This window comes from Anabrus simplex, chromosome 7 (genome assembly GCF_040414725.1).
Source record: "Anabrus simplex isolate iqAnaSimp1 chromosome 7, ASM4041472v1, whole genome shotgun sequence".
In the NCBI taxonomy this organism is placed as follows: Eukaryota; Metazoa; Arthropoda; class Insecta; order Orthoptera; family Tettigoniidae; genus Anabrus; species Anabrus simplex.
In genome coordinates, this window is record NC_090271.1 from 32129789 (window position 1) to 32145746 (window position 15958).

General features: G+C 40.9%; 1 protein-coding gene across 2 annotated transcripts in view; it reads right to left on the bottom strand.

The window, feature by feature from the left end:
• The window catches only part of LOC136876877 (uncharacterized), a 186576-nt gene that overhangs the window by 13424 nt on the left and 157194 nt on the right, over window positions 1-15958 (bottom strand). For both annotated transcript variants that reach the window (XM_067150634.2, XM_067150633.2), the window contains exons 26-27: window positions 10310-10381; window positions 9905-9973 (exon numbers count right to left, since the gene is read on the bottom strand). In XM_067150634.2, the coding sequence (XP_067006735.2) occupies window positions 9905-9973; window positions 10310-10381 (141 nt within the window). The remainder of the gene's footprint in view (window positions 1-9904; window positions 9974-10309; window positions 10382-15958) is intronic.

A 15958-nucleotide genomic window follows, 5' to 3' on the forward strand; every position in this document is an offset into this window, starting at 1 on the left:
CTGTTTCATATTCCTCCCCTCCGAAAATCGAGCCACGCCCGACCATTAATATAATACTACTGAGGGGAGGGGGAAGACGATCACTTCAGGAAACTTGCTCACCATAGTCCAGATTAGTAAAGATACATGACAGTCACCTCACTAACAACCATGATTATCCTTAAGTTGAACTTCCAACAATATTAAAAAACAAACTGTCACTACACCAAAGGTCCTTTCAGTAGCCTGTAGTTTACGGTTTACCTATAAGTACCACATAAATGCCCTAATGGATAATCATACTACACTTCAAAATGACTTTGGAACCTTGTAAAATTTCTTCGATTATTTCTACTCTGTCCACAGAAAGGATGTACACTCATTTCTTCTGCCCATTCCTATCCTATCTCTACGATACACAGTCCAGTCCCGTGAGAATATTTCTGCATCCATTATATCATGTCTCAGCCATGATTCAACTCATATTACAATATCTGGTAAGTATATATCTATTAAATTACCGTACTTAATTCGATTCCTTTGTTTACAATGCTTCTACAGTTGAACACTAACATTTTTATACCATCCCTACTTGATTTCCAGTTCCCTGTTCGCTTAAAACCGCCCCCTAGGCCACCCCGTTTCCCTGAATGTACCTGCCTATAACCCTTCTAAACAAGTTTCCTAACTTATATGTACCACTGCGGTTTAAGTGAAGGCCATCTGAGCGTAGATCACTATCTCCTACCCACCCATCAGGATCTAGAAATCTCACTCCTAGTTCCTTACATACCCACTCGATAGTCTCATTTAAATCCCCAATCACCTTCCAGTCACTATCCTCCTACACAGTATTTCACTGATAACAATCTCCGCTTCCTTAAACTTCATCCGTGCTGCATTTACCAGATCCCACACATCCCCAACTATGTTGGTACTTATACCTGATGCCTTACGTTGTTAGTACCAACGTGACACTATCACCTTCTCCTTTCCCTCTTCCTTCTCTTCTACTTTCCTCAACATCTGCCTCAACCTAATTCCTGGATAACACTCTACCCTGGTTCCCTTTCCTCCACACACTTTCCCCACATGTCTAACGATGGAATCCCCCATGACGAAAGCCTCAACCCTACTCACCTCATTTGATCCCCTCCCCTCCTGGTCAGCCCTATCTTCTCTCACTGCTGCAGAAGCTACTTCCTCCCCCCTTTTCTCCCTCCCATGACCCTGTTCCATCTGTCTTTTCCTTTCCACTACACTACATTTCCCTTTCCTACCTTTTCCCTTCCTCCCACTTCACACATCTCAGCAACAGTTCACTGTTCCTCATCTTCCCTCGGTTTTTCTACCTGCAATGACTCGTACCGATTTCTCACAGACACCTGTCCACCTCATTTGATCCCCTTCCCTCCTGGTCAGTCCTATCTTCTCCCACTGCTGAAGAAGCTACTTCCTGCTCCCTTTTCTCCCTCCCATGACCCTGTTCCACCTGTCTTTTCCTTTCCACTACACTACATTTCTCCTCCTTTACACCAACTGTATCCTGTAAATTATTTGAGGAAGGCCAACTTTCCCTCCTGTCCTCTGAGAGAATCCTAATCATCTCCCTCAAACTCTACAACTCCTCCCTCATACTTCTTAATGCCTGGCCACACCCACAGTTCCTATACTTGCACTGCTTAGCCATTATTTGCGGAATAATGGGAAGAAAAGGAAAAATAACTTATTCTGTGTAAATAAAAATGAAAGGAAATAAATATTGTCTATAAAAATGAAAGGGAAGAAATATTGTCTAGGATAGTTCACAAAGATCACACAACAACAAGGTAATTAATATAAGCTACTACTACACTACAGTACTACTTAGTTGTACGATTTTTTTCTACAACACCCCAACGGAATGAAAATTACTGTTAATTACTGAAAACCGAATGTAATATACAAGAATTAGGTCTTATAATTGTGTCTTCATGGACACGGAAAGGTACGAGTCAAGCAAGGTTAAATTTCTAAAATCTGGACGAAAGGAGGCAAGTTTTAGAAGAGATATGAAGTGCTCGAGGTGAATGGAATAACGAAATTAATACAACCTGTAACTGAAGAAGGCAGGATTAAGTACTATGTTTATGATGAAGAACTGTATGTTATTCTGCATGATGCTCATGCAACGACTAGCTACGGTGGACGCGACTGAATCATAAAATGATAAAATGCTGAAAGTCAAACTACCATAATATAAAATACAGAGATGTTCAGATTTAGCTTATGTCAGAAGAAAGGAATAGTAGTGAATAGTGAAACCTATGCTGTTCAGATAGTAAAATTCCAGATGTCAAGTTCATCTCATTGACTTCCAATCGCAACCAGATGAAGACTATACATTCATAATGGTTTATCAGGATTATCTCATTAAATTCGTTGTTCTCAGGTCACTCAAGTTCTAAAATGCTGAGGAGCTATCCGATAACATTATTGGCATTTTTACGTTGTTAGGTGATACCTCATTGTTGCAGTCAGACAATGGTCGAGAGCTCATTAACACAATAATGAGCAGCTTAACTGAACTGTTGTTGCTACTCTAACCACTACTCTTATACCTTCATCTCCTTCACACAATATACATAACATTTGTTTGAGCGCCAGTTGCTTTTTAAATAAAAACAACAAAATTTGGTAGAGCATACCTCTTATATCAATTATCTCAAGGCGTGAGGTGATAAACTCACACATCTGGCAATATACAGGGATATGGATCAGGACAATATTAAATTACTGTTGCATTTCCACAATTGAGGATTGTACATGGAACTGGAATCACTTATTATAATTAAAATAAAACTGAGTTTATGACTATAATTGACGTCACAATGAACAAGCATTGACGTCTTTTAATTTAACAAAAAAAATATATATAGTGAGATTTGCAGTAATATTAAAAAGAAAATTTAATCTAAACAAAAAAACGCTATTGGCATGAACTTGAAGTGAGATGTGATATCGCCGCTGATTACATTCTTCTTCATGTTATGAATGCATAACATGTCTGATGCTTTAATTACCTCATGTCTGCATACACCGCTGTTGAACTTGAAATTCTTGGGAAAACCTATGAGCTGAAGTCGGGAGCCGTCTGCTGTTATCTTCTTATATAACAAGGAGTTGGCCTACATACCATGTACGCGTGTAGGGAGCTCCAATGTAATTACGTCTACTCAATATATTATAAGAAATCGGAAAATATTTTTGAAACATCTTGTGAAGTCCATCCTCACAAGAAGATGATGTTTCTAGTACCCATCTCTGCTCGGATACAACCACCACTTGTAGACCTCGATTATTACAAGACTTCTTCAAACACAACTCTTAGCTCTGACCATCACTCTAAGACCACTTCTTCCATTTGATACATCTGACTGATACATATGATCTGTTAGATATGATACCTCTCACCACCGTTGCCTCGACTTTTATAACTTCGCGATGACGACTCGTTTCCCTACTCTATGCTCATCCCTTCCACCTCAACATACAGTAGCTGGGGAATACAGACACTTGGTCGCAATCACGTGCCCACACACTGATGTCATCAGTCATGTGTCGTATAAGCGTACCCAAGCGGATTACAGTTGACTATGCTGCATGAGTCATCGGAAAACCTACTTGCACATAACATTCTCAGTTAAACATAGCTTCGATTGCAAAATACTCTGCCAACACATCTGGCTAGATTTACAAGCCACAGAATGACTATATCAAACCAACAAATCTCACTTGCTAATATATAGCATAATTACAAACATATTCACTTAACCTATGATTAAATACAATAATATGCGTGATACCTAATTATTACAGTCTAAATGATGAGAAACAGAATATAAAATCTAATGAATCGGGTTAATAATGATGATAATAATAGTAATAATAATAATAATAATAATAATAATAATAATAATAATAATAATAATAAATACTGAATGGAATCTGTAACCCTGTTGTACGGTTACACTGTGGCCCAATTTCAAGGTTATGCGCGGTAAACCTGGACACAGCCGGAGCCAAGACAGCGTAGAGCGAGCAAATCAGATTACAGAAAATGTGCTAACTACATGGATGCAGGAGCATAACACCGCGGAGTGGAGCCGTCCACTAAGGTTTGCCCAGTTAATGGAGAATAGCTCTGTATATTTTGGAATTAAAAGGTCTCCATACGAAGCGATGTTTGGATGCCCTGCTGAACATGGTTTGTCTTCATCAAGTTTACATCTTGAAGCATTGGCGAACGATCCCTCTGAGGACAACCTTGAAAATATAATTAATCGAGTGAGTGTTAGCAGGGAGAAAGGGACTGAAACGTTACAGGATAATCTCCAGTGCACTGCTGACAGGAACAGAGGTTGAAATCAGCCCGGCAATAATGAATACTACCTAACTGATTTAGAAGAGTCAACTCGTGCTATTTAAAAGCACAGAACTGAGGCGTACAAGTGCTTAGAAGAAAAAGTACAAAGGATGCAGCAGAGAAGTGGTTAGATATTTGTTTGCCACCAGTGGAAAAGGGATGTACAATGAGAATTTAGCTGCCTCTGTGGATCAGTTGGTAGAGTGTCGGCCTCCGGATCCCAAGATAGCGGGTTCAAACCCGGCAGAGGTAGTCGGAGTTTTGAAGGGAGGAAAACAGTCCATTAGACACCCCATGTCGTACGATGTCGGCATGTAACAGATCTCTGGTGACACATTTGGTGTTTACCCGAAAAAATTCATTAAATCTCAGCCATAGACGCCCAAGAGAGTTTCAGTTTACTCAGTCTGCCATCTAGTGGGCCTAGAGTAAAACGAAACGTCGAAATTGACGAGCAGACAACCAGATGGCGTAAAATTGAAATGTCTGCACACGGTAGCTGAGGCCATACGATTATTATTATTTATTATTATTAATGAGAGTTCCAGTTTCCGACTTCGATCAAGGAAGAGGAGATGCAAGGTCGACCTCGGGTGTCGTCCTCGACACAACGGCTGATGGTTGATGACCAGAGATGGTGTGCTGAGCCAGCTTTACGCAAGGTAATACATGGATTGTTTTGAATATTTCGGGAAGGGAGAAGACGAAATGCGACTACAACATCTTGTTTCAGGTCCCCGTTCGGTACTTGCCCTCTTAGAATAATCTCAGGGTAGGAAGTTCCAGCAGAGAAAACTGTTGCCTTGAGGATATTTGCGACGTCTCAGTCGACAGGAAGGGGCCAGGCATTCTTCCATTGCAACTGCCAGCACAAATGTCGGACTCTGAGATGCTTTTGCAAAAAGAAAAATGTGTTGTGCAACTCTAAGTGTCATGGTGCACGTCCTTGCTGCAATAAATGAATGTACAGTTATGTTTCTTTTTTTCATAAACTAAAATGCAACTTTCAGTGCAGCAAATTAATTTTTTCTCTTCATATCTTATACTTTTCATGCTATTTTATATAATATTAGCTGTTTCCGACGGCTTCGCTTGCGAGGATTTGGTAAGTTGATAAAAATGAATTGTTCATCGGTACTGCACTAAGATATTATTTGAAAATCCCATAAGTATAAAAACTCACCGAAAAATTGCATTTTATTTACTCCAGAACCTCTTTGTAAATGACGTTCGGCAGAGCTAAATATGGAACATGCGACATGGAACTCTACATGTGAGAAACAGTCCTATTTTAAGTCGAAAAAACATAGGGTATCTTTATTCTAAAGGAGATTGCAAATACCGATTTTCACGTCTTTAACAGCTTAGTTTTGAGACATAAGTATCCTCATAAAGAGAATTCAACTCCTTCAATTATTTTCGATCTTCAGCTTAAGTTGAATTTCCAAAAACAAAAAATTCATGTTCCTTCATTTTTTTAGGGGATTACAAATACCTATTTTCACTTCTGTAACATGTTATGTTTATGATATATACTCTAGGTGTAATCATCTTAGAAACTGGCCCACTCCTTGGCTGAGTGTTCAGTGTTGAAGCCTTCGGTTCACGGGGTTCCGGGTTCAATTCCGGGCTGGGTCGGGGATTTTAATCGCGTGTGATTAATTCATCTGGCTAGGGGACAGGTTGTTTGTGTCTGACCCAACACTCTCCTTTTCCTTTTCTCTCAACACACCACATCACCAACCACAACAGGAACACGCAATAGTAATTACATTCCTACCCGCGGGGTTGGGATCAGGAAGGGCATCCAGTCGTAAAACAGGGTCAAATCCCCATGTGCGACGCAGTTCGCACCCGCAACCCCACAGGTGTGCGAAAAGCGGTAGGAGAAAAAGATACTCATTTTTTAAAATTCGCCCGCTTTTTTATTATTTCACCCCCTTAAGTGGATTTTCCCAAAAAATTGTGTGTTCATTTATTTTTAAAAGAGATTCAAAGTACCAGTTTTGACGTCTGTAACCTATTCAGTTTCAACTCCTTCCTCACTTTTCCCCCCACCCCTCTCACCCCATTAGTGGATTTTCTGAAAACAAAAATTTGTGTTCTTTTATTTCTAAAGGAGATTCCAAACTCCAGTTTTCATGTCTGTAACATGTTAGGTTTTTGTGATATATTGTGGATAATCACGCTGCTGTAAGAATACTGGAGATGACGTTGCCATGGTTACGGCAGTTCATTTCTTTATCTGATTCCTAGACCAGGGGTAGTGTGGTGCCAATATCTCCATAACGGTTGGTTTTAGAGCCTTAAAACATGGTTTTCGGGCCTGTAGGACTTACCGAGTTCTGTTCTTTGTGTCAAGGCGCTTAAATTGAGCTTTGTCTTGTCCTTGTACGACAAATTCGATATTTCTCCTACATTAGCCTAGTATTTTTATATCTCCCCCCGTGGCCTCCCCACCTCGAATTATTTTGAAAATAAAATACAGCCCATGTACCTCAGGGATATTGAATATTTACATCAGTAAAATATTTCTTTGAATCGGTCCAGTAGTTACTGAGATTAGCCATTACATAGAAATAAACTTTATATATTTATATATTAGAATAGATGACTAGGTTTTCAAGTTGCAGCTCATAAAATGCACTTTCGAAGTATGACTCTGTCTTGCTATTGCAGCACCATGGTTCACATTCCTTACTTCTTGGCAGTGAAGGTATAGTCTACCATCACTAGCGATGGTACACTATCCCTAGTGAATATGTATTGTTTGGCAAAACTGTATCAATAATCCATTTTCACTAAAGGGGTCAGTTTCACTGAAGTTTCACCGAAACTTCCACTTCCAATATAACATATATTATTTCATACGGGATGGGCAAAATGGAACTGCCCGGGAAATATTTATAAGACTCACGCGAAAGTGACCCTTCTTAATGAACTGCCCATCACAAGAAATGCTGCAAACCGTGATTTCAATGCACCAATCAATCAACGTCACATGTCTGCGCGTGCGCATCTTCCGAGTGTCATTACGTGTGAGAGGAGCAGACGTGTTTAGTGACAAGTGGAATGGTGCTCACGACAGAACACTGTCGATTGTTACGTGAAGCACGATTCATGGAAAACCTGTGCGGAACAGTTTCAAGACAGCAAAGTCTGCAATGCGAAACTTAGTGTGAAACGGGCTCTGTAGCGAATGAAAACCGAAATTATCCGAAAAGAATTCGAAATATTATTTGAGTGAAAGAGAGCCTGGGACGAAGTCCGACGAAATCTCAATGCCGTTTATCTGCGCAAGTGTGAATTAAGAGACCGTCGTGTTGAAACATTTTCCAAAAAGACCTGTGTCGGCATCCTTATAAATTTACTGTTGTGCATGCGTTGAAGAGTCGAAACGAACGTTGGCGTGTTGAGTTCTGCCGGTGGTTTCTGAGTGAAGCGGAGTCGGGACCTTTGTATCCTCAGTTTTTCATGATGAGGCCATTTCCACACCAGTCATAACGTAAATATTTTGCGGGCCAGTTTAATTTTGACCAACTGGTATAAGAACATACGTTGGCTATTTGCTTTACGTCGCACCGAACAGATAGGTCTTTGGCGACGACGGGCTAGGAAAGGCCTAGAAATGGGAAGGAAGTGGCCGTGGCCTTAATTGAGATACAGCCCCTGGTGTGAAAATGGAAAATGGGAAACCACGGAAAACCACTTTCAGGGCTGCCGACAGTGGGGTTCGAACCCACTATCTCCCGATTTCTGGATACTGGCCACACTTAAGCGACTGCCGCTATCGAGTTCGGTGATATAATTACTTTAAAGTTTGCTATAAGCAATGAAGTACCAAATAAAAGGCTTGTTTTTTGTAGGGCTTTAACATGCTCCACTCTCCTGTGAACAGTATTACGAAGGAGAACACTCCTAATGCTATGCCGCTACCATCTCGCTTCTCTAACAAAACATCATATTTGTTCAAACTTAAACAAAAGGTTTTCTTATATAACAATGATACGAGTAAAGGAGTGGAATCAGAAATAAGGCTTTTTGCAGATGATGTCATACTGTATAGACTAAGTTATAAGATTGTGAGCAACTGCAAAATGACCTCGATAGTGTTGTGAGGTGGACAGTAGGCAATGGTATGATGATAAACGGGGTTAAAAGTCTGGTTGTGTGTTTCACAAATAGGAAAAGTCCTCTCAGTTTTAATTACTGCGTTGATTGGGTGAAAGTTCCTTTAGGGGATCATTGAAAGTATCTGGGTGTTAATATAAGGAGATATCTTCATTGGGGGTAATCACATAAATGGGATTGAAAATAAAGGGTACAGATCTCTGCACATGGTTACGAGGGTGTTTAGGGGTTGTAGTAAGGATGTTAAGGAGAGGGCATGTAAGTCTCTGGTAAGACCCCAGTGTATGGGACCATCACCAGGATTACTTGATTCAAGAACTGGAAAAAATCCAAAGAAAGCAGCTCGATTTGTTCTGGGTGATTTCCCACAAAAGAGTAGCGTTACACAAATGTTGCAAAGTTTGGGCTGGGAAGACTTGGGAGAAAGGAGACGAGCTGCTCGACTAAGTGGTATGTTCTGAGCTGTCAGTGGAGAGATGGCGTGGAATGAAATTAGTAGACGAATAAGTTTGAGTCGTGTCTTTAAAAGTAGGAAAGATCACAATATGAAGATAAGGATGGAATTCAAGAGGACAAATTGGGAAAATATTCGTTTATAGGAAGGGGAGTTAGGGATTGGAAACACTTACCAAGGGATATCTTCAATAAATATCCAATTTCTTTGAAATAATTTAAGAAAAGCCAAGGAAAACAACAGATAATGAATCCACCACCTGGGCGACTGCCCTAAATGCAGATCAATAGTGACTGATTTGAAAAGAAAATAGTTTACGATAAGAGTAGCGTCTCCTCAAGCCATCATGTTGATACAGATGTACACAAATACAGACAGTTAACATTTTTGCTAGTGGCTTTACGTCGCACCGACACAGATAGGTCTTATGTCGACGATGGGATTCGGAAGGCCTAGGAGTTGGAAGGAAGCGGCCGTGGTCTTCCCCACCTTCCTGATCCAGTGACACCCCCAGTTTGTCCTACCTATGTTTCTCTAGAAGTACATGGTGTGAAGATGGGAAACCACGGAAAACCATCTTCAGGGCTGCCGACAGTGAGGTTCGAACCCACTATCTCCCGGATGCAAGCTCACAGCCGCGCGCCTCTACCCGCACGACCAACTCGCCCGGTCAGACAGTATCAAATTGCTGTGTCAATCCTTAAGCCTATGTACTTGTAGACTAACAGAGGTAGGCCAAACTGGGGGTGTCATTGGATCAGCAACGTGGGGAAGTACAAGTTGACTGAGGGGAAGAGACATACGCCCACGTGCACAGGTATATCCAACACGGGCGCTGCGCTTACGGCCGGCAAGGTTTGACATCCGTGATTTAATACGCCTTTTCTCGAGGATGATTTAGTTTGGAAATAGCACATTAAATTGTTCTTACTTACGTTGATTTCAGAGAGATGATCGGATCTTTGTCACTACGTGGCACTGAGCTGGAATACTGCACATCCAACCTGTGAAGAAAAAAAAAAAGGAAAGAATAAGAAAGTGCCCTCCCTGTCTCATGACTGTTCACATTGACACTGAATTTATCGGAGTGAGAGGGCTATTTAATGCCGTAATTATCTTGAACCGAATAGTGTGTCCATATTTTGAATCACACGCACATTTTAAAACATTTGACCTGCTAAAAGAAGTTAATCGTGAGAGAGATAAAACGATCAGGTTTGCAGAGGACTTTTAGTGATCTATATTTTGTCATCACTTGGCAGACATCTGAGTAAGAATTACATTTTCCATCGTGTTAAAGGGCACGTATGAAACATTGCAGATATTTTCGTTCCACTTACCTCTTATTTGCGATTGAACTGGATGCGTAGTCTGAAGCCTTGAATGTCTCTTTTGTGACTATGTAGCCGAACCTGAAAAATAATTTGAAATACAATTCTGAGTTCCTACTTACGCCGTTTGAAATGAGCTAGTGAATTACGTCAATCAATCAATCAATCAATACTGATCTGCATCGCAGTAGCCTTTTTCTAAATGATTTCAAAGAAATTGGAAATTTATTGAACATCTCCCTTGGTAAGTTATTCCAATCCCTAACTCCCCTTCCTATAAATGAATATTTGCCCCAGTTTGTCCTCTTGAATTCCAACTTTATCTTCATATTGTGATCTTTCCTACTTTTATAAACGCCATTCAAACTTATTCGTCTACTAATGTCATTCCACGCCATCTCTCCGCTGACAGCTCGGAACATACCACTTAGTCGAGCAGCTCTTCTTCTTTCTCTCATTTCTTCCCAACCCAAACATTGCACCATTTTTGTAACGTTACTCTTTTGTCGGAAATCACCCAGAACAAATCGAGCTGCTTTTCTTTGGATTTTTTCCAGTTCTTGAATCAGGTAATCCTGGTAAGGGTCCCATACACTGGAACCATACTCTAGTTGGGTTCTTACCAGAGACTTATATGCACTCTCCTTTACAACCTTACTACAACCCCTAAACACCCTCATAACCATGCGCAGAGATCTGTACCCTTTATTTACAATCCCATTTATGTGATTACCCCGATGAAGATCTTTCCTTATATTAACACCTAGATACTTACAATGATCCCCAAAAGGAACTTTCACCCCATCAACGCAGTAATTAAAACTGAGAGGACTTTTCCTATTTGTGAAACTCACAACCTGACTTTTAACCCCGTTTATCAACATACCATTGCCTGCTGTCCATCTCACAACATTTTCGAGGTCACGTTGCAGTTGCTGACAATCTTGTAACTTATTTATCACTCTATAGAGAATAACATCATCCGCAAAAAGCCTTACCTCCGATTCCACTCCTTTACTCATATCATTTATATATATAAGATAACATAAAGGTCCGATAATACTGCCTTGAGGAATTCCCCTCTTAATTATTACAGGGTCAGATAAAGCTTCACCTACTCTAATTCTCTGAGATCTATTTTCTAGAAATATAGCAACCCATTCAGTCACTCTTTTGTCTAGTCCAAATGCACTCATTTTTGCCTTTAGTCTCCCATGATCCACCCTATCAAATGCTTTAGACAGGTCAATCGCGATGCAGTCCACTTGACCTCCAGAATCCAAGATATCTGCTATATCTTGCTGGAATCCTACAAGTTGAGCTTCAGTGGAATAACCTTTCCTAAAACCGAATTGCCTTCTATCGAACCAGTTATTAATTTCACAAACATGTCTAATATAATCAGAAAGAATGCCTTTCCAAAGCTTACATACAATGCATGTCAAACTCACTGGCCTGTAATTTTCAGCTTTATGTCTATCACCCTTTCCTTTATACACAGGGGCTACTATAACAACTCTCCATTCATCTGGTATAGCTCCTCCGACCAAACAATAATCAAATTACTTCAGATAGGCCTACGTCAAATGAAAATACTTTACAGGACTTCCCATGATAACCTCCTGTGGGTGGGTGTGGTAGAATAACACACTTGGTATTCCCTACCTGCCGTAAGAGACGGCTAAAAGTGACCCGAGAGGCTCTTAACATGGGAGCGTGGGTTGGCGACCACGGGGCCCTCAGCTGAGTCCTGGCATTACTTCCACTTTCTTGTGGAGCAGCTCGTCTCCTTTCTCCCAATTCGTCCCAGCCCAAACTTTGCAACATTTTTGTAATGCTACTCTTTTGTCGGAAATCACCCAGAACAAATCGAGCTGCTTTTCATTGGATTTTTTCCACATTCCACATTCATCTACCCCATCCGACCTCCCTTGGTCAACTCATGTTCTTTTCCGACCCCGACGGTATTAGAGCACTCGAAGTCTAGGGAGTCTTTCATGTTCACGCCCCTCGTAGCCTTAGTCTTTCTTTGGTCGATACCTTCATTTTTTTCGAAGTGTCGTATCCTTCCATTATTTCTCTCTGATTTGTGTTATATAGAAGATAGTTGCCTAGTTGTGCTTCCTCTTAAAAATAATCACCACCACCACCCTTCGAAAGAAAAACTGGAACTCAAAATTCGTAAAGCAGCTAATTTATAAATCGAGGAGTTGAATACATTGAAACGTAAAATATGAATTTAACACCTGAATTATTGGAGTGTTTGTTTATGAGTGTATAATTGCTAAATATAAAACCATGATGATAATGGCAATAATAAATGGTCCGCCACTGTGGTGTAGTGGTTCGTGTGATTACCTACCACCCCCGAAAACCACGTTCGATTCCCGGCTCTAATAAGAAATTTGAAAAGTGGTACGAGGTCTGGAACAGGGTCCACTCAGTCTCGGGAGGTCAACAGAGTAGAGGGAGTTCGATTCCCACCTCAGCCATTCACGAAGTAGTTTTCTGTGGTTTCTCGCTTCTTCTCCAGGCAAATGCTGCAATGGTACCTAAGTTAAGGCCACGGCTACTTCGTTCCCTCTTCCTTGCCTATCCCTTCCAATCTTTCCATCCCCCCAACAAGGCTCCTGTTCAGCATAGCAGATGAGGCGACCTAGGCGAGGTACTGCTCCTTGTCACCAGTTGTATTCCCTACCAAATGTCTCACACTCCAGGACACTGCCCTTGAGGTGGTGGAGGTGGAATCCCTCGCTGAACCCGGGGAGAAACCAAACCTGGACGGTAAACTGACAAAATAATAATAATAATAATAATAATAATAATAATAATAATAATAATAATAATAATAATAATAATAATAAACGGTGTGCATAAGTTTGAATTCCTTGGTGAGTGGACTCAATCAAACGGACTAGATAGCGGCTGGGCCACAATAATGGAGATTGCTTTCCCAACCACCCCGAACATATATATAACAAAAGGCACTTTTCTATAAATACCAAGAAATACTCAGAAATGTGCGCTCGCTAAGTTAGAGCAAAAAGAGAGAAACATTCTCCATAACATACTTGGCCTAGACTACAAAAATCCACTGTAAGCTACTGGCTCTCCAGGCAAGCAACTCAGTGTTGAAATGAAAACATCCTAGGGATATGAGCTACGAATTTTAGGTAAATAAAATATAATAAAGTATGAAATATTTTTATTAATTTCCTGAAAATTGCAGTCATTTTCTTAATCATCGTTATCCGGTTGATTAGATTAGCTCTTTGCCTTTTTCTACTACTACGAGCGCTGATGTGAGTCAATGCACAGTTTCACTTAAGCCCTTATAAATACATTCGGTGTGGACATTTTCCAAAAATCAAAACAGGCCTGTGGATACTGAAACAAGGAACACATTAGAGAAAGAATTATGTAAATACGTTAATTTTGCTAGGATTTGAATAAAAAAGAAACGTGTAAAGAAACAAGCGAGTTTTGACTGTTTTCCTGGAACTGCATTTAGGCCGGAAGTGATTTTTCGAAATGTGATTTTTAGTTTGATAGAGCTATTCAAGACTCACAATTTGAAACTTTTCTGGGGCCTGTAGCCCTTCAACTTTCAGCACAATTGAAGAAATTGCTTAATTTTACGTTTTTCGTAGAATGGGGTCCCCAACTTTGTCTGCTGAGAGATGTTTTCAATATTAAAATGTGATGTACTGTACATAAGAAAATCCAGACAAGAATTCTACAGTTAAGATAAAGGAGAACACGGACACAATGCGCAAACGCAGGGCTCGCTTCTACGGTCACTGGTGGACGACTCTCGATGGATAAGACGCGTTTTTAACAATTTTGACCCAAAACCTAAAACAACAATTCCATGGCACGTTAACGTCAAGAAAGACTTCGAAGAAATGGTCCTAGACCAGAAGACGCGCACAACGGGAACTTTTCAGAACAAATATTGTGACTTTTGGGACTTTCGGGATGTGAAGTCGACAACTAGTGCGAAGTGGTCGGATGAACGCCGTGCTCGACACAGCAAGCTAATGAAAACCTACTGGACCACTCGATAATTAGTAAATGTAAGAATCTTATAATACTAAAAGGAAGTGTGTGTGTGTGTGCGCTCGCGCGCGCTGCCCAGCCACATCTATGACACGCAGTGACCTGAAATTTTGAACATAAATAGATGGAAGGGGGTCCGAATGCAGCTCGAAGCCGCATTTTCCATTTTCGTTTTCGTTGGTTAGTTATGAACGAAAAACCGTCGGAAAACATGTGTTGGGATATGACAGTCCAACGTGCTGTCACCAAGATTACAGGCATATATTCACTGTCGCTAGGCAACGTACATAAGATAGGCAATACAAGTCAAGGAGCCATTTTAAGTCCATGATGTAGGAAGCCATTTTCGGCCCCAGACACGAAGAGCCAAATTCAGTCCGAATATCCGGAAATGCATAATAATAATAATAATAATAATAATAATAATAATAATAATAATAATAATAATAATAATAATAATAATAATAATAATGTTGATAATTATAATAATATTAATAATAAATGTACGATTCAATAATAGTCTACCGTATAGATGGGCAGCTGGTGAGTGAGTAACCAGCGTAACGACGTTCATCTGTGAGTTGAGCTGATTACCTCAGAGAGCAGAAGTGATATTTCAGTGTGTTCAGGCATGAATCCTCAAGGTGGTACATGTACTGGCAAAAACAAATGCTGCGGGAATAATTTACGACACCACAGCGTCTTCGAAATCTTTAAAAGTAGTTCTTGGGACATACAATCAGTCAGTAATAGTATTATTTAGTTCAAGGGGCTCTGTTTCACATCTTAAAATTACGCACACAGCACAGCACAGTACACTGCCAACCACCACAGAAACACGTAATTATTCTATAAAACACATCCTTCTTCATAGGGTTGGTGTCATGAAGGACATTCGGTCGTAAAGCCAAGCCAAGTCCACTCCCTTGGTCTCACAAACATAGCACCGGGCGAGTTGGCCGTGCGCGTAGAGGCGCGCGGCTGTGAGCTTTCATCCGGGATATAGTAGGTTCGAATCCCACTATCGGCAGCCCTGAAGATGGTTTTCCGTGGTTTCCCATTTTCACACCAGGCAAATGCTGGGGCTGTACCTTAATTAAGGTCGCGGCCGCTTCCTTCCAACTCCTAGGCTTTTCCTATCCCATCGTCGCCATAAGACCTATCTGTGTCGGTGCGACGTAAAGCCCCTAGCATTATTATTACAAACATAGCAACGTTGGGGTCGGATCAGAGTATAGCCTGTGTTCAGGGAGCTATGAAAATTAAACGTTTGGCTAGGTCTTGTGAGCCAAATAAATACTGTCGAGTTCAGAAGACTACAAGGGATTTTTTTGTGGCTTTACGTCGCACCGACACAGGTAGGTCGATAGGAAAGGTCTAGGAGGTGGAAGGAAGCGGCCGTGGCCTTAATTAAGGTACAGTCCCAGCACAACATTGAACAAATGATTAGTCGTAAATTTAAAAGTGCCGCAGGAATATCGGGTTGTGGCGGAAAGGTAGGGAGGAGCGAAGCAGCAGTCGTGAGCCAACCGGGCTGTGTCGAGCCGCGCCAGCAGCCACGAAGCGTATAGTCGGGCTGCTCGCTCGAGTCAAATGAAT